General features: G+C 45.4%; 1 protein-coding gene across 6 annotated transcripts in view; it reads left to right on the top strand.

Moving 5' to 3' along the window:
• LOC120986083 (NACHT, LRR and PYD domains-containing protein 12-like) overlaps nt 1-25,466 on the top strand; it is a 285,272-nt gene that overhangs the window by 44,419 nt on the left and 215,387 nt on the right. For 5 of the 6 annotated variants that reach the window (XM_040414414.1, XM_040414416.1, XM_040414412.1 and 2 more), the window contains exon 3: nt 14,000-14,163. The exons of the other annotated variant lie outside the window; for it this stretch is intronic. In XM_040414414.1, coding sequence (XP_040270348.1) covers nt 14,000-14,163 — 164 coding nt within the window. The remainder of the gene's footprint in view (nt 1-13,999; nt 14,164-25,466) is intronic. 6 annotated transcript variants of the gene reach the window in all.

Here is a 25,466-nt window from a genome sequence, read left to right as displayed (position 1 = left end):
TTCAAAAAGTTAAATAAAGTTTATATGTTCCGTTCAAATGGTATTATAAAGTTAATAAATTTATTGCGTTGCAGCCTGGTTTTTTCTTTTTTTTTTTTTTTACCTTCCAGGTGGACCAACCGATCGACTAGCTGCAGCACTGATGTGCATTCTGACAGAAGCATTGCGCTGCTGTCAGAGTACACAAAAGTCGGTGTATGCGGCGCTGCAAGACGAGATTTCTCCTCTGCAGTAAAAGATACGTTTGCCGAGGCATATGAGCTGAGGGGGCGGCGGTGTTCATATGCTTTGGCAAACACTTTGTATATATAAAAAAATAAAAATAAATACCGGCAATGATTTATTCATCCACATCGATTGATGTGAATGGAGAAATCTGATTTGCCAGGGCTTACGGGCTAAGTGGGTTTGGATGTTGGGCGGAGCTCCTATGTCCTGGCAGATGCCTTTCCCCTCCTTTTTTTTTTTGGCAGAGATTTTTTCATCCACATTGATCGATGCGAATGAAGAAATCTGTGCAGAAATAGCAGAAACTCCTAATGCTGGCCATACATGTAATGATTGCGGAGACCCTCAAATGCCAGGGCAGTACAAACACCCCACAAATGACCCCATTTTGGAAAGAAGACACCCCAAGGTATTCGCTGAGGGGCATATTGAGTCCATGAAAGATTTAAATTTTTGTCCCAAGTTAGCGGAAAGGGAGACTTTGTGAGAAAAAAAAAAAAAATCAATTTCCGCTAACTTGTGGCAAAAAAAATAAATTTCTATGAACTCGCCATGCCCCTCATTGAATACCTTGGGGTGTCTTCTTTCCAAAATGGGGTCACATGTGGGGTATTTATACTGCCCTGGCATTTTAGGGGCCCTAAAGCGTGAGAAGAAGTCTGGGATCCAAATGTCTAAAAATGCCCTCCTAAAAGGAATTTGGGCCCCTTTGCGCATCTAGGCTGCAAAAAAGTGTCACACATGTGGTATCGCCGTACTCAGGAGAAGTTAGGCAATGTGTTTTGGGGTGTCATTTTACATATACCCATGCTGGGTGATTTAAATATCTTGGTCAAATGCCAACTTTGTATAAAAAAATGGGAAAAGTTGTCTTTTGCCGAGATATTTCTCTCACCCAGCATGGGTATATGTAAAAAGACACCCCAAAACACATTGCCCTACTTCTTCTGAGTACGGCGATACCAGATGTGTGACACTTTTTTGCAGCCTAGGTGGGCAAAGGGGCCCACATTCCAAAGAGCACCTTTCGGATTTCACAGGTCATTTTTTACACATTTTGATTTCAAACTACTTCTCACGCATTAGGGCCTCTAAAATGCCAGGGCAGTATAACTACCCCACAAGTGACCCCATTTTGGAAAGAAGACACCCCAAGGTATTTCGTGATGGGCATAGTGAGTTCATGGAAGTTTTTATTTTTTGTCACAAGTTAGTGGAATATGAGACTTTGTAAGGAAAAAAAAAATCATCATTTTCCGCTAACTTGTGACAAAAAATAAAAAGTTCTATTAACTCATTATGCCCATCAGCGAATACCTTAGGGTGTCTACTTTCCGAAATGGGGTTATTTGTGGGGTTTTTCTACTGTCTGGGCATTGTAGAACCTCAGGAAACATGACAGGTGCTCAAAGTCAGAGCTGCTTCAAAAAGCTGAAATTTACATTTTTGTACCATAGTTTGTAAACGCTATAACTTTTACCCAAACCATTTTTTTTTTACCCAAACATTTTTTTTCTCAAAGACATGTAGAACAATAAATTTAGAGAAAAATTATATATAGATGTCGTTTTTTTTCTAAAATTTTACAACTGAAAGTCAAAAATGTCATTTTTTTTGCAAAAATTTCGTTAAATTTCGATTAATAACAATAAAAGTAAGAATGTCAGCAGCAATGAAATACCACCAAATGAAAGCTCTATTAAGTGAGAAGAAAAGGAGGTAAAATTCATTTGGGTGGTAAGTTGCATGACCGAGCAATAAACGGTGAAAGTAGGGTAGTGCAGAAGTGTAAAAAGTGGTCTGGTCATTAAGGGTGTTTAAGCTAGGGGAGCTGAGGTGGTTAAATGAACGGCAGGGAGACTAAGGGTTCACGCAGGCGCGAAACGGCACTTACCCCTTCACATACTTCTAAGTTTAAGCGCAGCCGCATTGGAAATATATAGAGCTGAGAGAGAGTAAGTCTGTGGGCCTATTCACAGTGCACAGCTCGTCACTTAGATACTCCCCTATGTGGATGATGTAAGGGGATGCCATCGATACCTTGGCAAATCTCATTGGCCAACACTCAGGTGGCTGTATTCTTTGAGCTTATTGGTCCTCCTTCCTGCAATCAAGGGGGGGGGGGAGGGGGGAGTCTTTATAAACCTTGTTTTCATCAACCGTTTTCAAGTCTGCCTGATACCCCTCATGAAGCCAGATTAGTTGGCGAAACATGTTGGGGGCAGGTGTTAGGTTTTTAGACTCTGTATACCGCTATCAGTTCTTTCCAATACAGTGAATCTAATACAGTCTCACTTAGGATAGTATTGCTGCATAAGCATTACTTTATAGCAGATGTGTCTGTTGCAACAATGTATTGTTAATACAAATTGAGACAGCTAGTGTCACGACTATGGTCATGGTCGTGACTCCTAGAGCCGCATGCAGTTGCCAGCGGCCAGGTTGGTTGTGTACCGCAGGTGAGGGCTGTGAGTTTGTTGCCTCATGTGTGGTTGCCGCTGGCAACATGTTGTTGTTTGGCAGTGTAGCAGCCTGAGCTGGTTGCTAGGCCGCTCACTGTCAATGCATGCGGTTGCCTCTGGCAACTTGTCTTTGTATGTGTGCACTTTCCCTGTTTGGTGTGCACGGGGCTTAAGTTGTGTGTGCATTTCCATTTAAGTGGCTTCTCTACCCTGTCTGGTGTTGGAAGGGTTAACTCCCATCCTTGTGTGGCTGCTTGGGCTATTTAGCTTCCTCTGGATGCCTGAAGCTGAGGGGTACTAAAGCAATGCTGTATGCTGGAGTCATCCTCCTGGTCTTCTTATGCCAACTGTCCAGTGAGGGCCACCCTTGTGGTCATAAGTAAATGTCATGATGATAAGTTTATGTTCCTGTGATGTCTCACCTTATTGCAGCTGGTTTCCTGTGTGATTTGTGGTGTGTGCTGTGTCCTTTTGTGTTGGTGTGGACATCAGCACTTGTGCACGGGTTCCAGTCTGTGTGTTTGTGGCAGGTAGGTGTGGAAGTGGTTTCACTTACCTGCCATATCCATATGCTGTATATGTACTCCTTTCCTTGCAGCTTGGCCAGTTTAGACTCCTGTTCGTCCGTGATGTGGAGGAACAGGTCGTCTTACTCTGCTCCTAAGTCCAGGAATTTCCTGAGGGCTAGTAGGGACCCGAGGTTCCGCAGTATGAGCCTTCCTACCATCTGGGTTGGCTCATATGGATAGGAGTCAGGGTCAGTATTAGGGACGTTTTAGGGGGTGACCTGCGCCCTGATCCTGTCGTCCTGGCCTAGCAGCTTCCCTATCCCTTTAACATCGCACGGTGGGGGGTTTCCCCCACTCCTCACCGTGACAGCTAGTGTCCGTTCAAAGAAATAGAGTGCGGGGTAGTGCACCCCCGTCCTCATCCGTGCAGGTTTTTCCCTGTATAATAGCACTCATAGGGTATCAGATAGTTTTAACCTTTTCAGTTGCTCACGGTTCAATATTTTAACCTAATTGATTAAAAGTTAAGTCTTAGTGTCTGGGACAAGTGTGATTATAAGCCTAATAAGGCTGTGTGTTTAAATATATTGAAAATCCTTCCCAGGCAGGGTCCCCCTGTGTGCGTTTATATAGAAACACTTAATCACACTGTGAAGGACAGAAAGTACTTCCCCACTTGAACCACATACCACAGTCCAGTACAAAACCCCTTCCTCAATAGTCCCAAACAAATCCCTCAGTGCAGCAACATTATCCCTTTCCCACCTATCCTGCAGTGGCAGCAGCATTGTCCCCTTTCTCATCTGCCCCCGGCTGGCAGTAGCACTGTCCCTTCACACCCTTCTGCCTCGTTAGCAGCATTCTTCCTCTTCCCACCCCTCCCCCTCTAGCTGCAGCATTGTACCCTCTTCCTCTCCTTTCCTACTGACAGCAGCATTGTCCCTTTTCCCACTCCTTTCCCACTGGCAAGCATTCTCCCACCCCACCCCACTAGCTTCAGGATATTACGATCATACTGTGCCCTGTGCAGTGTATCATATGGTGTGTCTCGATGTCCTCTCACCCTCTGCACCTAAATGTTGAGGTAGAAATTATAATCTACATCTCTGTCATTGAGGAAACTGCTTTGTATATTATCCATGGTATTTAACCTGTTCCGGACATAGGGCGTACAGGTACGCCCTGATGTCCCGGTACTTAAGGACACAGGCGTACCTGTACGTCCTATGTATTTCCGATCACCGCCGCGTGGCGGGCGGTGATCAGAACTGGGTGCCTGCTCAAATCATTGAGCAAGCACCCTGGGACAATGCGCCGGGAGGTCCTGTGATTCCCCCATGTAGGCGATTGCAGCAAACCGCAGGTCAATTCAGACCTGTGGTTTGCTGTGTTTCCGGGTTATTCGGGTCTCTGGGGATCCGATAACCCGGAACAGGATGGTGATCGGTGGTGTGATAATACACAACCAATCACCATCCTGCGATCCTGAGAGGTGATGGTGACATCACCTCTCAGGATCGCCTCTCATTGGTTGGCTGGGCGGGCGGGCATTTCAAATTACAGCAGCTCTCCTCTCCTCTTCATTTTCAGTCCGAGAGCCGCTGCACGTCGGATCCTGCAGAGATCATCAGCCAGCACCCCCATCTGTGCGCCAGCACCCCCATCTGTGCACCACCTGCAAGGTATTTAGGGAAAGGTTAGGGACAGAATAGGTTAGGCAGGGATATTCAGGGAAAGTTAGTGGAAGTTTTTGATTGCATAACCCTAAATCGGGTGTCTGGGGTCCACAGCACAGCTGTATGACCCTAGACCCCCACCCAGGGGTGCTGCAGCTTGCCCTCCTGCCTCCCCTCCCACAACTTTTTTGGGGGGAGCAAGCATTTTTTTTTTTCTGCGTACGCTGAATGTGGCCGGCACTCTTAGCGTCCGGCCACTGTTAGCGCATCGCACACCCTACCCCTGATCAGCTTTGGACTGCTGATCAGCAAGTTTGAATTTTTTATTTTTATTTTTTGCCCTTCTTTTAGTTATTTTTTTTTTTTTTGTCTGTTAGGTTTAGAGTAAGTTCGTGAACTCCCGTGCCCTCACACACGCACACCAAATAAAGTTTAACACGCACGCGCACATGCACACACACACTCCCCTATGGACCGCCGGATGTTCTAGGCCAAGGAGGCATACGCCCAGTTTGCCTCCGAGTCCGAGAGCCCCAGGGAGGATGAGTTTGACCCCACTTTCCTTTTGTCATCCTCCTCATCATCTAGCGATGATGATGAGCCCCCATGGTGGCGGAGACGCCGCCCGGCGGAGCAAGAGGACCGCCATGCCTGGGACCCTGTGGCCCACACTAGTACGAGTAGCTCTGGTGCTTGTACTACTTTTACGGCCCATCAGTTAAGTCCACCGGAGGCCCCTGCCGGTGAACTTGCATGGCATACCCCAGAGCGTTTTGAGCCCAGTGATTCCTGATTTTGTAGGCCAACCAGGAATCCAGATTTTCACAGTGTGCTTCACTGAGTATGACTATATTAGTCTTTTTTTCAGTGACCACTTTGTAAATCTAATGGTGGAGCAAACAAACCTGTACGGCCAAAAGTTTGTTGCTCAACACCCGGGCTCCTTTTTGGCTAGGCAGGCCCGGTCACTGGACTCCGGCCAGTGCAGCCGAGATGAGGACATTTTGGGACCTCGTGCTGCACATGGGCCTAGTCAAGAAACTGTGACGGCGGGCGTGCACTCAGTATAACAGATAACGCACCAACCAGGCTCTGGGCGAGAGACAGGAGAAGGGTCACCTCCTAGCTAATCCCTGACCTCTTTCCCTGCACTGCTCAGCCCACCTACAGACCTTTAAGGTAGGTATGAGGTGTCCCCGTGCCTGGGCTGACAAAACCCTGAATTCCCTGAGATGGTGAAGTGGGAAATAGGAGCAGCCTGCTCGCACAGAACCTGGATGGGATAGATGACACAAAACAACCAAACTTGAAATAACACTTATCTTCCTGAGCTGGAACAGACAGCCAACCTTCCTTCCTAGCTTCCAAGACCACAAGGATGAGTATAATCCGCTCAGAGCACTGGGCTGGTATACTATTTAAACTAATGACCCCACCCAGTGCACTTGATGAGAGGCGGATCCAGTACGGCTCCAAAACAAACACTAAACTCGTGCTGCTATCCTGGCCGACCTCCGCACATCGTCAGAGTGGGGCATGACAGAAACCTATTGTCAGGCATTACTGGAGTGGGGACGTCCTCTACCAGAACCCACATTACAGTACGGCCATGACACGCTCCCGGTTTGAGGCCATCCGGAAATGCCTGCATTATGCAGATAATGCAGCATGCCCCCCCCCAAGGTGATCCTGCCTATAACCGCCTGTACAAAATCGATTACTTTGGGGCCAAATTTGTACAGGCCTATGTCCCTGTAAGGGAGGTCGCGGTTGAGGAGTCTCTCATTGCTTTCAAGGGGAGACTCATTTTCCGCCAGTATGTTCCCTAAAAGTGGGCGAGGTATGGCGTGAAGCTGTACAAACTTTGTGAGAGTACCTCAGGGTACACTTACAAGTTTTGTGTGTACGAGGGGCGAGATTCCTGTATTCAACCTCCAGAATGTCCCCCCACTCTGGGTGTTAGCGGGAAACTTGTGTGGGACCTTATGCACCCACTGCTAGATAAGGGTTACCACCTGTACGTGGATAACTTTTATACTAGTAATCCCTTTGCCGCCAAATCCACATCCGCTTGTGGGAACGTGCGGAAAAATCAACGCGGCCTCCCTACCCACCCCCTCCAAGTACCTATCCCCAGGGGTGCGACCCGTGCCCTTACCAGTGGAAACCTGTTGCTGGTCAGATATAAGGACAAGAGGAATGTCCTTGTACTCTCCACAATTCACGGTAACTGCCTCACCCATGTCCCTGTGCGAGGTACTGCGGCAAAGGTCCTCAAGCCCAATTGTATCATCGACTACAATCGGTATATGGGAGGAGTTGATCTCTCTGATCAAGTCTTCAAGCCATCTAATGCCATGTTCAAAACCTGGGCATGGTACAAAAAAGTTGCGGTCTACTTGGTACAGGTTGCATTGTACAACTCTTTTGTGCTGTCCCGGAGCGCTGGCAACACAGGGACATTCCTTCAGTTCTATGAGGCAGTCCTCAAGGCCCTGATCTTTTCTGACCGGGAAAGAGCAGGCCGGAGTACCTCGGGAACTGGAGGCGCCCGGATCGTCCCTGGCCAACACTTTCCAGGTGTGGTCCCCCATACTGGAAAGAAGGGACGGACCCCAAAAAAGTGCAGTGTGTTACAGGAGGGGGATACGGAATGACACCACTACTCAGTGTGACACGTGCCCCGATCATCCGGGCTTCTGCATTGACGGTTGCTTCAGGGAGTACCACACTTCCATGGAGTACTAAATTTATATCCCAATTTAGCCACTGACAATCGGATAAAAAACTATGGTTCTCAGACTCGAGACACTAAAACTACAAATTTATTTTTTTCGAAAATATTATTTAATAAAACTAAAATAGACATATTAGGTATTGCCGCATCGGTAAGAATCTGCTCTATAAAAATACCCTATGACCTAACCCCTCAGATGAACATGGTCAAAAAAATAAAATAAAAACGGTGCAAAAAAAGTATTTTTTTGTCACCTTACATCACAAAAATTGTAATAACAAGCGATCAAAAAGTCATATGCCCCCCAAAATAGTGCCAATAAAATCGTCCTCTCATCCTGCAAAAAATGAGCCCCTACCTAAGATAATTGGCTAAAAACAAAAAAAAACCTGACTCTTAGACTATGGAGATACTAAAATGTTTTTTTTTGTTTAGAAAAGGATAATATAGTGTAAAACATAACTAAATAAAAAAAAAGTAGACATATAAGGTATCGCCGCGTCTGTAAGAATCTGCTCTATTGCTCTATGAAAATACCCCATGATCTAACCCCTCAGATGGACACAGTCAAAAAAATTAAATAAAAACGGTGGCAAAACAGCAATTTTTCGGCAAATTTTCCATTTTAATCAGTTTTTTTCCAGTAACAAAGCAAGGGTTAACAGCCAAACAAAACTTCATATTTATTACCCTGATTCTGCAGTTTACAGAAACACCAAATATGTGGTCGTAAACAGCTGTATGACCAAACAGCAGGGCGTAGAGGGAAAGGAGCGTTGTGTGTTTTCTGGAAGGCAGATTTTGATGGCCTTTTTTTTTTTGGCACCATGTCCCATTTGAAGCCCCCCTGATGCACCCCTAGAGTAGAAACTCCATAAAAGTGACCCCATCTAAGAAACTACACCCCTCAAGGTATTCAAAACTGATTTTACAAACTTTGTTAACCCTTTAGGTGTTCCACAAGAGTATTGGCAAATGGAGATGAAATTTAAGAATTTAAATTTTTGGGCAAAATTTCCATTTTAATCCATTTTTTCCAGTAACAAAGCAAGGGTTAACAGCCAATTCCAAACAAAACTCAATATTTATTGCCCTGATTCTGTAGTTTGCAGAAACACTCCATATGTGGTCGTAAACTACTGTACGGGCACACGGTAGGGCGTAGGGGGAAAGAGCGCCGTATGGTTTTTGGAAGGCAGATTTTTCTGGACTGGTTTATTTACACCATGTCCCATTTGAATTCCCCCTGATGCACCCCTAGAGTAGAAACTCCATAAAATTGACCCCATTTTGGAAACTACGGGATAAGGTGGCAGTTTTGTTGGGACTATTTTTAGGGTACATATGATTTTTGGTTGCTCTATATTACATTTTTGTGAGGCAAGGTTACCAAAAATAGAAATTCTGAAATGTCATCTCTGTTTGCCATAAACTGTTAAGGAACACTTAAAGGGTTAATAAAGTTTGTAAAATCAGTTTTGAATACCTTGAGGTGTGTAGTTTCTTAGATGGTGTCACTTTTATGTAGTTTCTACTCTAGGGGTGCATCAGGGGTTCTTCAAATGGGACATGGTGCCAAAAAAAAGGCCAACAAAATCTGCCTTCCAGAAACCATATGGCATTAATTTCCTTCTGCGCCCTGCCGTTTGGTCATACAGCAGTTTACGACCTCATATGAGGCGTTTCTGTAAGCTGCAGAATCAGGGTATTAAATATTAAGTTTTGTTTGGCTGTTAACCCTTGCTTTGTTACTTAAAAAAAAACGGATTAAAATGGAAAATTTGCCCAAAAAAAGCTGTTTTGGCACTTTTTTTATTTTATTTTTTTGACCGTGTTCATCTGAGGGGTTAGGTCATGGGGTATTTTTATAGAGCAGATTCTCATGGACGCAGCGATACCTAGTATGTCTACTTTTTTATTTATTTTAGTTTTTGAAAACATTTTTTTTTTTGTTTTAGTGTCTCAAGTCTGAGAACCATAGTTTATTTTTTTTCGATTGTCAGTGGCTAAATGGAATTAAAATTGGGGAAGGGGATTATAAATTTAGTACTCCATGGAAGTGTGGTACTCCCTGAAGCAACCAATAATGCAGAGGCCCTGGTGATCGGGGCACGTGTCACACTGAGTGGTGGTGTCCTTTCGTATCCCCCTCCTGTCACACAACCTACACCTTTTTTGGGTCCGTCCCTTCTTTCCAGTATGGGGGACCACACCTGGAAAGTGTTGGCCAGGAATGATCGGGGCACCTCCAGTTCCCGAGGTACTCCGGCCTGCTCTTTTCCGGTCAGAAAAGATCAGGGCCTTGAGGACTGCCTCATAGAACTGAAGGAATGTCCTTGTGTTGCCAGCACTCCGGGACAGCACAAAAGAGTAGACCACAACTTTTTTGTACCATTCCTGGGTTTTGCGCATGGCGTTATATGGCTTGAGGACTTGATCACAGAGATCAACTCCTCCCATATACCGATTGTAGTCGATGATACAATCGGGCTTGAGGACCGTTGTAACGGTACCGCGCACAGGGACAGGGATGATGTTACCGTGATTTGTGGAGAGTACAAGGACATCCCTCTTGTCCTTATATCTGACCAGCAACAGGTTTCCACTGGTAAGGGCATGGGTCGCACCCCTGGGGATAGGTACCTGGAGGGGGTGGGTAGAGAGGCCGCGTTGATTTTTCCGCACGGTCTTACAAAGGAACGTGGATCTGGCGGCGAGGGACTGGAACAAGGGGATACTAGTATAAAAGTTATCCACGTACAGGTGGTAACCCTTATCTAGCAGTGGGTGCATAAGGTCCCACACAAGTTTCCCGCTAACACCCAGAGTGGGGGGACATTCTGGGGGTTCAATACGGGAATCTCTCCCCTCGTACACACGAAACTTGTAAGTGTACCCTGAAGTACTCTCACAAAGTTTGTACAGCTTCACGCCATACCTCGCCCGCTTAGAGGGAACATACTGGTGGAAAATGAGTCTACCCTTGAAAGCAATGAGAAACTCATCAACCGCGACCTCCCTTCTAGGTACATAGGCCTCCAAAAATTTGGCCCCGCAGGATCACCTTGGGTGGGGGGGGGGACACATGCTACATTATCTGCAAAATGAAGGCATTTCCAAATGGCCTCATAACGGGAACCTGTCATGGCCGTACTGTTAAGTGGGGTCTGGTAGAGGACTTCCCCACTCTAGTAATGCCTGACACTAGGTTTTTTGACTAGGCCCATGTGCAGCACGAGGCCCCAAAACTTCCTCATCTCGGCTGCACTGACCGGAGTCCAGCCACCGGCCCTAGTCAAAAAGGAGCCCAGGTGTTGAGCAATGAACTGTTGGGCGTACAAGTTTGTTTGCTCCACCATCAGATTCACAAAGTGGTCACTGAAAAAAAGACTAAAATAGTCATATTCAGTGAAGTGAACTGTGGGAATCTGGATTCCTGGTTGGTCAACATAATCAGGAATCACAGGCTCAAAATCCTCTGTGGTACACCGTGTAAGTTCACCGGTAGGGGGCTCAGGTAGACTTATCTGGTGGGCCGGAAAACTAGTACGAGCCCCAGAGCTGCTCGTACTAGTGTGGGCCACAGGGTCCCAGGCATGGCGGTCCCCTTGCTCCACCTAGCGGCACCTCCGCCACCATGGGGGCTCATCATCATCGCTAGATGATGAGGACGCGGATTACAAAAGGAAAGTGGGGTCATCCTCGTCCTCACTGGGGCTCTCTGAGTCGGAGGCAAGCTGGGCGTATGCCTCCTCGGCCGAGAACGTCCGGCGGGCCATAGGGGAGTGTGTGTGTGTGTGTGTGTGTGCGTGTGTGGAAAACTTTATTTAGTGTGCATGTGTATGGGGGCACGGGTGTTCGCGTACTTATCCCTAAACCTAACAGAAAAAAGAAAAAAGAAAATTTAAAAAAAGCCCGAAAAATGTGTGAAAAAAAAAAAAAGATTCAAACTTGCAGATCAGCCGTCCGAAGCTGATAATCGATGGGGTGGGGGCGATGCGCTAACAGTGGCCGGACACTAAGAGTGTCGGCCACAGTAAGCGTACGCAAAAAAAATAAAAAATGCTTGCGCCCCGAAAAATGTTTGTAGGGGGGTGGCGGGGCAAGCCGCAGCACCCCTGGGGGGTCTAGGGTCTAGCTGTGCTGTGGACCCCAGACACCCGATCAGGGTGATACAACAGTTAAAAATTTTTTTATTTTCTACATTTTCCCTGAATATCCCTGCCTAACCTAACCTTCCCTAAATACCTTTTAGATGGCACTGTGGAGGGTCAGAAGGGGGATGCTGGGCACAGATGGGGGTGCTGTGTCTGGAGATCCAATACAGGCTCCTCTCTCCTCGCTCCCGTACACAGAAAGGAGGAGGAGAGGAGAGCTGCAGTAACTTAAACCTCCCGCCCTGCAGCCAATCAGAAGCGATCCTGAGAGGTGATGTCACCATCACCTCTCAGGATCGCAGAATGGTGATTGGTGGTGTATTGTCACACCACCGATCACGATCCTGTTCCGGGTTATCGGGTCACCAGAGACGCGAATAACTCGGAAACGCAGCAAACTGCAGGTCTGAATTGACCTGCGGTTTGCTGCGATCGCCGATACGAGGGGGTCACAGGTCCCCCCCCCACGTCATGTGTCCCCAACAGGTTAAAGTAGAAATACATAAACACTATATAAATCGCCATAAACACAGAACCCAAAAACTGTGGTGGAATCACTCTGTTTTTTTCTTGTAGTCACCCCAAATAACTTTTTAAATGTATGCAGTTCATTAGATGTACCCCAAAATGATACCATAGAAAAATGACTCATCTTGCAGACAACAAGCCCTCACACGGGTATGTGGATGGAAGAGCAAAAAAGTTTTTGCCTAGTCACCAAGGATTAACTACCAAATTAGACGGAGTCCTTAAAGGGAGTGTGACATCAGGAAACGACCGGTTGTCTCAGTCAAGTTTTTATGTTAAACATCTTTTCAAAATTCCTGGTGATTCTGATTTTCTGGGCATGCTTTGTGATCTGTGCAGAGGTCAGGAGGAAGAAGATAAGATGTAGCCATTAACTGTAGAGAAATTGGTGGATCCTGTGTTATCTATACAGAGGTGATACCTATCATTGTCATCCTGCCTGTGATGATAATGAGATGGATACAGAATAGTTACCTGTCCAATAGCATACAGCAAGTGTGACATGAAACTAACCACATCTTCAGGCACAGTCACAGTATAGCGGTAAATAAATATACATGAGGCGGAGGTGTACCCACCAACCCAGATGCTGGGAGACTAAGGCCTCTTTCACACTTGCGTTGTCCGGATCCGGCGTGTACTCCACTTGCCGGAATTATACGCCGGATCCGGAAAAACGCAAGTGTACTGAAAGCATTTGAAGACGGATCCGTCTTCAAAATGCTTTCAGTGTTACTATGGCAGCCAGGACGCTATTAAAGTCCTGGTTGCCATAGTAGGAGCGGGGAGCGGGGGTGCGGTATACTTACAGTCCGTGCGGCTCCCGGGGCGCTCCAGAATGACGTCAGAGCGCCCCATGCGCATGGATGACGTGATCCATGTGATCACGTGATCCATGTGATCACGTGATCCATGCACTTGGGGCACCCTGACGTCACTCTGGAGCGCCCCGGGAGCCGCACGGACGGTAAGTATGCTGCTCCCCGCTACACTTTACCATGGCTGCCAGGACTTTAGCGTCCCGGCAGCCATGGTAACCATTCAGAAAAAGCTAAACGTCGGGTCCGGCAATGCGCCGAAACGACGTTTAGCTTAAGGCCGGATCCGGATCAATGCCTTTCAATGGGCATTAATTCCGGATCCGGCTTTGCGGCAAGTCTTCAGGATTTTTGGCCGGAGCAAAAAGCGCAGCATGCTGCGGTATTTTCTCCGGCCAAAAAACGTTCGGTTCCGGAACTGAAGACATCCTGATGCATCCTGAACGGATTTCTCTCCATTCAGAATGCATTAGGATAAAACTGATCAGGATTCTTCCGGCATAGAGCCCCGACGACGGAACTCTATGCCGGAAGAAAAGAACGCAGGTGTGAAAGAGCCCTTATTTAGTATTGACAGAACCGCTGACCGACTCCCTCTGAGGGCAGTGTATTATTGAGACTGGTTCTCTCTTGAATAAGAGGAGCGTTCCCCTCGCTTCTCACCAGTGACTGACATCTGCCATGTATCTACATGTATAGAAATACTGAAATCAATGTAAAGATGTCTCCTGTGAATGTGTCCTGCAGTGATTGTGCTGGTGAATTGCAGGGGGTTGTGGATTTCTCATTAGTGGAAACCTGTAAAATGATCCAGGACAGAAAACTGCCATCAGTCTCCTCCATGTTCTAGACGACTTCATTCTTGTGTTCCCTCCGTTTCCTAGATGATGAGACCCGGCAGTTCTACCAGCAGCTCCATCAGTGTGAAAATCACTTCCTGAGGATGACGTATGAATATTTCCAGGATGATCTGCTCCACATTGTAGAGAACATGAGTCTTCTACCACTTCTGAATGAGCTACATTCCCGAAATCTCCCTGATACTGAGGTGAGAGGACATGAGCCGCTGGTGTTGTATATAAATGCCCCAAGTGATATCACGTGTAACAGGCACAGTTTACATAATTTTTATAGTGGTGGTTGATGCCCGCCTCCGCTCCACTCTCTCTGGTGAGCATGGCTATCGCTGTGGTCACCTGCCTTCTAGCTCCTGGATGCCAGAGGTCTGGACTCACAAACATTTCTCTCCTCTGAGGACTCCAACTTCTGTAGTAGTTCTTCTCTTTACTCCATCCAAGCTGCAGCCTGAATTTCAATGGCCATGCTTCTCCATACCTGAAGGGGCACATGCACTATGCACGCAAATCATCTACTCCCACTTATGGCAGACCTCCCTAGGGTATTTAAGGAGCCTTCCCACAGGAGAGAGCCTCTGAACAATGGTTTCTAGTGACTATTTTCCTGCAAAGATGCGCTATACTCTGTCTCTTTACCTGTGTACTGACTTCTGCCTGTTTTTCTAGATTTGTCCCTTCCCTGCCTGACCTCCATCTGATATTCATACTGACCCTTCACTGCCTGTCCAGACCTCCACCTGATCTCTATACTGACCCTGAGCTGCCTGTCCTGACCTCGTACTGTTTAATAGATTACATGAACTCTGCCTGCCCTGACCTTGGACTTCCCCGACTACAGTCTTGCATGATCACTCAGTGCTCTGCCTCAGCATCTCTTGACCCCTGTGTGCAATTAGTAGAACTACAGGTAACAGCACACTGCTAGTCAATTGCACAAAGATATAAGCAAATACTGAATAAAAAATAGCAATTAAAAAATAGCTGCTTGGTGGCCATACTTACTGCAAGGGCAGTTAGAAGCTCTTTGATTAGAAGCCACCTTGTTGTGCGGTAGATGGGCCCGACATATTTTTGATCAATTATATGCGCAAAGAGCTTCTAACTGCCCTTGCAGTAAGTATGGCCACCAAGCAGCTATTTTTTATTCAGTATTTGCTTATATTTTTGTGCAATTGACTAGCAGTGTGCTGTTACCGGTAGTTCTACTAATTGCATTTGGTTTCAGCCAAGGTAGCGTGCACCTGCGTTCTCAAATTTACTTATTATGGAGGTGCTGGTTCGTTTGTTTTTCTTCCCTATTGACCCCTGTATGTCAGAAATCACTTGAACTCCAGGAGGTAGCAGCCTGGTGGTTCCCCTGTATAGAGGTTAAAGGGTAAAGACCAAGAGGCTGCTTAGATAACATTATCAGGAGTTACCCCAAGCCAAATCTCTTCAAGTGACACAGCAGATCCACATCCCCGCGCAACATTCATGTCACCATCCTGCTGTCTACAAGAGGCTGAATGACAGCTGTGCTTCATATAGATATCAGGTAATGAATCCCAGCAGCTGTGTCTTTTGTAAGTAAGCTTCTTTTTATTTAATCAAAGCAAAAGTCCTATAACCAGGACGCGTTTTGGCATGCAAGCCTTTCTCAACAAGTACATCCAACAAAAGAAATCAAACTATATATATATAGGGTCTAGTACCGCCCATAGGGACGTCTCCACCCTTTTTAGTGGGTGGTGCTTGAACAATTGTCAATCAACCAATGAAACAAAGTAACAAAAAGTGAAACAAAGTGACATATGGCAGAGATTATTTTCTACCTTATTGGAGAATCTAAATGTCCTTTTCATCACAAGGCAGAGGTCTAAAAGGAATACATAAGAAATTTATTAAAAATTTATATACAGTACAGACCAAAAGTTTGGACACACCTTCTCATTCAAAGAGTTTTCTTTATTTTCATGACTATGAAGGCATTAAAACTATGAATTAACACATGTGGAATTATATACATAACAAACAAGTGTGAAACAACTGAAAATATGGCATATTCTAGGTTCTTCAAAGTAGCCACCTTTTGCTTGGATTACTGCTTTGCACACTCTTGGCATTCTCTTGATGAGCTTCAAGAGGTAGTCCCCTGAAATGGTCTTCCAACAGTCTTGAAGGAGTTCCCAGAGATGCTTAGCACTTGTTGGCCCTTTTGCCCTCACTCTGCGGTCCAGCTCACCCCAAACCATCTCGATTGGGTTCAGGTCCGGTGACTGTGGAGGCCAGGTCATCTGGCGCAGCACCCCATCACTCTCCTTCATGGTCAAATAGCCCTTACTTTCAAAGTTTTCCCAATTTTTCGGCTGACTGACTGACCTTCATTTCTTAAAGTAATGATGGCCACTCGTTTTTCTTTACTTAGCTGCTTTTTTCTTGCCATAATACAAATTCTAACAGTCTATTCAGTAGGACTATCAGCTGTGTATCCACCTGACTTCTCCTCAACGCAACTGATGGTCCCAACCCCATTTATAAGGCAAGAAATCCCACTTATTAAACCTGACAGGGAACACCTGTGATGTGAAAACCATTTCAGGGGACTACCTCTTGAAGCTCATCAAGAGAATGCCAAGAGTGTGCAAAGCAGTAATCAAAGCAAAAGGTGGCTACTTTGAAGAACCTAGAATATGATATATTTTCTGTTGTTTCACACTTGTTTGTTATGTATATAATTCCACATGTGTTAATTCATAGTTTTGATGCCTTCAGTGTGAATCTACAATTTTCATAGTCATGAAAATAAAGAAAACTCTTTGGATGAGAAGGTGTGTCCAAACTTTTGGTCTGTACTGTATATATTAACATATTTATATATGTGAAGACCTCACAAATGTGTGACCTCATAGTCCATATTCAGACCCTTTGGGTGCAGTGTGTCAAGGGTATGTATCCAAAAGTCCTCCCTTCTAAGGAGAAGCCTCTTGACATCACCCCCTCTCCTTGGTCTCTTCACCTGCTCTAATACTTGAAATCGCAATTGTGCGATGGTGTGCTTGAATTTGTCAAAATGATTTGGAACTGGTAACATCAGTTTTTTTTGTCCTAATATCGGATTTATGTTTACTGATCCGATCCCTTACTGCCTGCATTGTCTCACCCACATATAATAGGCCACAAGGGCATATTACATTTGCCGAGTCACAGGTAAAAAAACTTTTACTCCAAAGCTTTTACCAGTATGTGGATGATGAAACGACGGGCCTTTAATTACGTGGGAGCACTGTAGACAATGCAGGCAGTGGTGTGGATATCCGCTGTTGTTTTAATATAGCTTTGGTGCTGCCCAAATCTGCATGTACTATTTTATCACGATAATTGGTATTCTTTTTATTGCAGATGAGGGGTGGATATTTGAATTCATCAACCTGGGGATATGCTTTATTCAACAGGTGCCAGTGTTTCCTGACTGTATTATCAATACCCACATTAAATGGATGAAACTTGTGGATAAGAGCAATTCTCAACATCTTGCCTCCATCTTGTGAAACCCTTTTACCTTCTATCCCCTCTCTAGCTTCTTTTAAAATAGTCTGCGGATAACCTCGCTCCTGAAACCTCTCTGTCATTTCTGTCATTCTTGTATTTTGTAGGACCGGGTCTGAGACTATTCGCTTCACTCTTTGATATTGAGATCTAGGAATGGCTTTTTTAAGGGACAACGGGTGGGCACTTTTAAAATGAAGTATACTATTTCTGTCAGTGTCCTTGCGATGAATATCTGTAGATAAACGGCCTCCAGGTTCCTTAATGACCCTGGTGTCCAGGAAACTCACCATATTGGTGTCAAAAGTGACGGTAAACTGTAGACCATCAACTGCAGTGTTGAGATGATTCATGAAACCAGATAGGGTCTCACGGGACCCCGTCCATATGCAAAAAATGTCATCGACAAACCTTTTCCAAATAATAACATTTTTGCTAAATAACTCATTGTTGTATACATTGTTTTCTTCAAATGCCGACAAATATATTTGCATAGGGCGGGGCCACGTTCGACCCCATAGCGGTACCACGCTTCTGGAGGTAAAATGTATCAATATAACAAAACAATAACAAACACAGGTGCACTCTGCAGTATCACTAAATCCTCAAACTGATTTTAAAATTGAGAGATTAGTCAACATGTCCTACGGTGTAGAACATGTCTAAGCCCGGACACCGCGACAAGGTTTCTCAAGTAGCATGGGACCCTACACTCTCCTACCTGAGCCGTATGGGCGATACCAGGAGCCAGTGGGCAAATTACAGGAGCATAAGGCCGACTCACAAACAACTCACCAGTTACCTCCAGCATGTGGCCATGCTTGCAATGGGAGGAGGGAGGAGTCTGTGAGTCCCACTTAAGACTTGCTGATATGTCCCAGGCCTCACAGGTGCACCTAAATGTGACCTGTAGATGGAAAACAGGCACATTTAAATAGGAGTTTATACACCTCCAGGAATCTATATATACAAACTAAGAAGACAGGTTGGCATTAGCAGGAGGTGCTTCAAACCCACATGCAGTTGTGCATATATATAGGGGAGCAAATCCTGCACTTGTGGCCCGTTGCTAATGGCAATCCCCAGCAAAATGCATACAATGGAGGATGCCTGCGGCGAACCACAAGTACCACAATAGACATCCTACACATTGCAAGCATGGCCACATGCTGGAGGTAACTGGTGAGTTGTTTGTGAGTCGGCCTTATGCTCCTGTAATTTGCCCACTGGCTCCTGGTATCGCCCATACGGCTCAGGTAGGAGAGTGTAGGGTCCCGGGCTACTTGAGAAACCTTGTCGCGGTGTCCGGGCTTAGACATGTTCTACACCGTAGGACATGTTGACTAATCTCTCAATTTAAAAATCAGTTTGAGGATTTAGTGATACTGCAGAGTGCACCTTGTTTTGTTATATTGTTATATTAATTATTACATCCGCACTTGTTACCTTATGTAGGATGTCTATTGTGGTACTTGTGGTTCGCATCCTCCATTGTATGCATTTTGCTGGGGATTGCCATTAGCAACGGGCCACAAGTGCAGGATTTGCTCCCCTATATATATGCACAACTGCATGTGGGTTTGAAGCACCTCCTGCTAATGCCAACCTGTCGTCTTAGTTTGTATAGGTAAAATGTATCCATAAATAAAAAGTAATTTTCATAAAGGACCAGTTGCAATAATTCACGAAAAAATTATTGTTCTGATGTCGTGTAATTGGTTCCACTCAATATGTTTGAAACAGCTTGTATACCCTCCTGATGACCAATGGAGGTATATAAACTGACAACATCAATGGTCACCAGGAGGCTATCAGGGGGAACAAGAAAGAAGCTTACTTACAAAAGACACAGCTGCTGGGATTCATTACCTGTTATCCATTGGAGGCTGCTCCTCTCCCGTGCAGCGTGCAACACAAGGTGAAGTGCTGACCTGTTTCCTTTTTCGAGTACTTCATACAGATATAGCATCGCTAGCGCTCCCTTCAGAATCGCGGCAGCGCAAATCGATTTCCAATTCAATTAGCAAACCCGAATCGCGTAAATAGCCATTGAGAAAATTCAGGGTGCAATGTTGGTGACTGTGGGGGCCATTTTAGTACAGTGAACTCATTGTCATGTTCAAGAAACCAATTTGAAATGATTCGAGCTTTGTGACATGGTGCATTATCCTGCTGGAAGTAGCCATCAGAGGATGGATACATGTTCTCATTCTGTTTACGCCAAATTCGGACTCTACCATTTGAATGTCTCAACAGAAATCGAGACTCATCAGACCAGGCAACATTTTTCCAGTCTTCAACAGTCCAATTTTGGTGAGCTCGTGCAAATTGTAGCCTCTTTTTACTATTTGTAGTGGAGATGAGTGGTACCCGGTGGGGTCTTCTGCTGTTGTAGCCCATCCGCCTCAAGGTTGTGCGTGTTGTGGCTTCACAAATGCTTTGCTGCATACCTCGGTTGTAACGAGTGGTTATTTCAGTCAACGTTGCTCTTCTATCAGCTTGAATCAGTCGGCCCATTCTCCTCTGACCTCTAGCATCCACAAGGCATTTTTGCCCACAGGACTGCCGCATACTGGATGTTTTTCCCTTTTCACACCATTCTTTGTAAACCCTAGAAATGGTTGTGCGTGAAAATCCCAGTAACTGAGCAGATTGTGAAATACTCAGACCGGCCCGCCTGGCACCAACAACCATGCCACGCTCAAAATTGCTTAAATCACCTTTCTTTCCCATTCTGACATTCAGTTTGGAGTTCAGGAGATTGTCTTGACCAGGACCATACCCCTAAATGCATTGAAGAAACTGCCATGTGATTGGTTGACTAGATAATTGCATTCATGAGAAATAGAACAGGTGTTCCTAATAATTCTTTAGGTGAGTGTACATCATCATTGAGCAAACTTTGACCCTGTACCTCACAGTCAGCAAAAACATTCCAGCCAATCAGCATACCCTCCCTCCCAGACCCTCCCACCTCCTATCAAAAACCAAGGACAGCATCCATCTTAGAATCATTCTGAAGCTGCAGTGTTAGGCTACTCTCACACTTGCGTTTGGAGCGGATCCATCTGGTGTCTGCACAGACGGATCCGCTCCTATAATGCAAACGCTTGCATCTGTTCAGAACGGATCCGTCTGCATAACTGTTTATTTCAGATCTGATTTTTCACTTCGGAAAACTCAGATCCGACAGTATATTCTAAACACAGAAGCGTTCCCATGGTGATAGGGACGCTTCAAGTTAGAATATACTGAGAACTGTGTACATGACTGCCCCCTGCTGCCTGGCAGATGCTGCCAGGCAGCAGGGGGCAGACCCCCCCTCATGTATTTAACTTATTGGTGGCCAGTGCGGCCCCCCTCCCTCTATATTCATCGGTGGCCAGTGCGGATTCCTAGTATTAAATATGACCAGTGCGGCCTCCCCCTCCCTCCCTCCCTCCCCAGTATTAAATATGACCAGTGCGGCCTCCCCCTCCCTCTAAATTTATTGGTGGCCAGTGCGGATTCCAAGTATTGTGACCAGTGCGGCCTCCCCTCTTCCCCCCCCTAATTAAAATCCCCCCCCCCCATCATTGGTGGCAGCGGAGAGTACTGATCGGAGTCCCAGTTTAAATCGCTGGGGCTCCGATCGGTTACCATGGCAGCCAAGACGCTGTTGCAGTCTTGGCTGCCATGGTTACTTAGCAATAAATAGAAGCATTATACTTACCTGAAGAGTTGCAATGTCTGTGTCCGGCCGGGAGCTCCTCCTACTGGTAAGTGACAGGTCTGTGCTATAGGCAATGCGCCGCACAGACCTTTCACTTACCAGTAGGAGGAGCTCCCGGCCGGACACAGACATTGCAGCTCTTCAGGTAAGTATAATGCTTCTATTTATTGCTAAGTAACCATGGCAGCCAAGACTGCAATAGCGTCTTGGCTGCCATGGTAACCGATCGGAGCCCCAGCGATTTAAACTGGGACTCCGATCGGTACTCTCCGCTGCCACCAATGATGGGGGGGGTGATTTTAATTAGGGGGGGGTGAAGAGGGGAGGCCGCACTGGTCACAATACTTGGAATCCGCACTGGCCACCAATAAATATAGAGGGAGGGGGAGGCCGCACTGGTCATATTTAATACTGGGGAGGGAGGGAGGGAGGGAGGGGGAGGCCGCACTGGTCATATTTAATACTGGGAATCCGCACTGGCCACCGATGAATATAGAGGGAGGGGGGCTTCACTGTTTACAATTAATACTGGGGAGGGAGGGGGGGGCCGCACTGGCCACCAATAAGTTAAATACAGGAGGGGGGGGGTCTGCCCCCTGCTGCCTGGCAGCATCTGCCAGGCAGCAGGTGGCAGTCATGTACACAGTTCTCAGTATATTCTAACTTGAAGCGTCCCCATCACCATGGGAACGCCTCTGTGTTAGAATATACTGTCGGATCTGAGTTTCACGATGTAACTCAAATCCGATGGTATATTCTAACATAGAGGCGTTCCCATGGTGATGGGGACGCTTCAAGTTAAAATATATCATCGGATTGGAGGGGCGGAGCCTACGCTGAGAGTGGATGGCTGTGTGAAGCGTCGCTCCGCTACATAGATATCCTTCCAAGCCCTTAATTATCAGCTAAACAGACCGAAAATGGTTAAAATCGGAGGTCAAAAGAATGCTGATCCCTCCGGTCCTGCTAAAGCGGCGATTCAACCCGGAGAAATGGATAAATTCCTCAAAAAAGCTGCCGCTGTATACGTTGCAAAGGAAACTAAAATGGCGCCGGGAACGCCGAAAGCTGCCAGCTACAAGCAACATGCTCCGTCCGGTGCTGAAGGAGGTAGGGAGGTCTCCCCTAGCCCAGACACACTTCCAATATCCAGAAGCTTTCTGAAAGATTCGCTGGCCGAAGCTTTAGAACCCCTCAGCTCAGAACTAGCTGCTATAAGGGGAGATATTCGCCATATTGGATCGAGAGTGGAGACACTGGAAGACAATCAGCAAAAGATTGTGACGCACCAGAAAGAAGTGTCTTCTAATTTGGCCGAACATCAAGCTCATATAAACCTGCTTTACACGGCGATGGAGGACCAGGAAAACAGAGGAAGAAGGAACAACTTAAGATTTAGAGGTATTCCTGAATCCGTCGGCCCCAGTGATATATCAGAAGCAGTGATGCAAATCTGCCTCCAAATACTAGGCCCAGACACAGCGCATGATATCATAATAGAAAGGGCTCACAGAGCCTTAAGGCCCAAACCGCTTCCGAATGAGCCTTCACGGGACATTATCTGTAAATTTCTTTACTTCCCAGTTAAAGAAGCGATTCTCTCTGGCGCTAGAAATAATCCGTCGCTGTTATGGGAGGGCCAAGAGATTTCTATTTTTCAAGATCTAGCACAATCTACTCTTCGCAAGCGCAGAGCGCTGAAGCCACTTACGGATTGGCTGCGCTCTCAGAAGATTCTGTATAGATGGTCCTTCCCTTTCGGCCTCTCATTCACCCACGACGGCCGTCGTCTCTTCGTCTCTTCACCTAAGGACTTGGAGAAGATTTATGCGCATCTTCAAATCCAGCCGTTACCGATCGATAATTGGGAAGTGCTCCAAAACATAACATCATTGCCAGATCTGCCACCCTTCATCCCTTGGGAACCTCCACGCACTCCAAAACAACAGAGAGGTAGAAGAATGAATGCCTCCACACCGAGAAGACTACCTCTGATCGATGAGTGAAGCAATCAACTCGTTAAGTATATAATTGCAGGACTACTATAGAATTAATGTACTAGCGAATATTTTGAAACGCGGATGCTCCCATCTGAATATTCGCTTCCGTTCTTTAAATGTTTAGCTTAACCACTCACCTGCAGTTTAGGTTTAATTCTCTCACACATAACTTTTAGTAATGTTTTTGTTTTTGTTTTTTCGCTATATATTGCGATTTTGTATTGTTACTTCTCCTCACACCAATATAGGTTTGGTCTTATTTGCTCTAGGGAAGGATATAATGAAAGGAATCTTGTCTCTTTTCCCCCTAGTTGATAAAGAGTTTATTACTCTGTCAAAATGTTTTGCACATTCATGTGTGCTTTCTATATTGTTAATTGGCTCTTATTCTCTTTTCTTTTTTTTTTTTTCTTTTTCCTCTGTTGTTATTATTTTTCTTTCAGGTACTTTCTCTTTTGTTCAAGGTGCACGATCCTATCCGGGATATACGGGACAAGTGGTGCTTCGCCTCTGGAGGTTGAGTACTCCCCCTTCTTTCTATTCATCCACATTACGCAACATATACTAAACTTACATTTCATGAATCCCCTCGCCTTGAAGTATGGATGACCTTTGCATAGCCTCCTTCAATGTGAAGGGATTCAATTCCCCCTCCAAACGAAGCCAAGTATTTTCATACCTAAAAAAAGAAAAGAGTTCAATCATATTTCTTCAGGAGACCCATTTTAAATTTGACAAATACCCGAATCTTAAGAACTCCTTATTCGCGGAGTGGTACCACTGTGGTTCGGGGTCATCGGCCTCCAGAGGTGTAAGTATAGGTATAAGGAAAAATTTTCCTTTTACATATTTGTTTCATACCCAGGATCAAGAGGGTAGATACTTATTACTCAAGGGAACTATAGCTAATCAGGTTTATACGTTTATCAACCTTTATGCCCCCAATACTGGCCAGGCTTCATGGATTATAGAGGTTCTTTCCCTGTTGGAGCCTTTCAAAGAAGGAGTAGTTATTTTGGGGGGAGACTTCAACTTAACACTTGAACCTCATATTGACTCCACTTCTAAAAAATCATCTATAGCTGTTAAAGAACTTAGACGTCTCAAAAAGACCCTGCACAATTGGTCTGTATGCGACGTGTGGAGGCTTTTCAATCCTAACGGTAGAGATTACTCCTTTTTCTCCCACGTACACGGATCCTATCACAGATTGGATTATTTATTAACAACTAAAGAACATCTCCAGTTTTGTAGCCAGGCCAGCATTGGTACTATGCATTTATCTGATCATGCCCCTATCTTTTTGTCATTATCTGCCCCAAACCTGGAACCCCGTCCATTTAGATGGAGGCTAAATGAGCAATTAATAGCCCCAGGAGATCCTCTATCCCATTCACAAGAAGCTCTAAGAGAATTCTTTGACCTTAACCATAACTCAGTCAATTCCTGCCAGGTTCTATGGGACGCACACAAGGCATTTATGAGAGGTTACTTTATCTCAAAAGGAGCCAGAGCTAAAAAAGACAGGATTGCTCGAGTTGATTCCTTATTAAAAAGAATCCAAAAATTGGAAACCCTCCATAAACAGTCCTTATTAGAAGCCCACCTTACTGAACTAACGGCGACAAGGGAGGCTTTGAGAAAGATTTTAAACTCTATATCAGCCAAATACTATCTACAGGCTCGCTTTAAATACTATGCCCATGGTGACAAAGCATCAAAATTTATGATGCAGCGAGTTAAACAAAGAAAAGCCCATAATTATATTCAACAGATCAAGACCTCTAATGGTAAACTAGTATATACTACAGCTAAAATTGCAACCCAATTTAAAGAATTTTACCACTCTCTATACAACCTAAAAAACTCGGATAAAATGGTACATTATCCTTTTCCAATCAACGATTCAGTCACATCCTTTTTACACTCATTGGCTTTACCAACCCTGTCCACACAACAGGCCCAATTGTTACAAGCCCCTTTTACTTTACAAGAAGTGGAAGACACTATTAATCAGCTCCCTAGAGGAAAATGCCCGGGTCCTGATGGCCTACCAGCCTCATATTTCCGCTCTCTCTCAAAAATTTTAAGCCCCTTTTTATTAGAAGTCTGTAATAGTGCTTTAAATGGCTCCAATATGACTATAGATATGACAAAAGCCCATATCTCTTTGATTCATAAGGAGGGGAAGGATGGCTCCGAGTGCGCGAGCTATCGCCCAATATCATTGTTAAACATTGATTTAAAAATTCTAGCT

This window comes from Bufo bufo, chromosome 1 (genome assembly GCF_905171765.1).
Source record: "Bufo bufo chromosome 1, aBufBuf1.1, whole genome shotgun sequence".
In the NCBI taxonomy this organism is placed as follows: domain Eukaryota; kingdom Metazoa; phylum Chordata; class Amphibia; order Anura; family Bufonidae; genus Bufo; species Bufo bufo.
The sequence above is the reverse complement of the archived record's forward strand: the minus strand, read 5'-3'. Positions and strand labels throughout refer to the sequence as shown.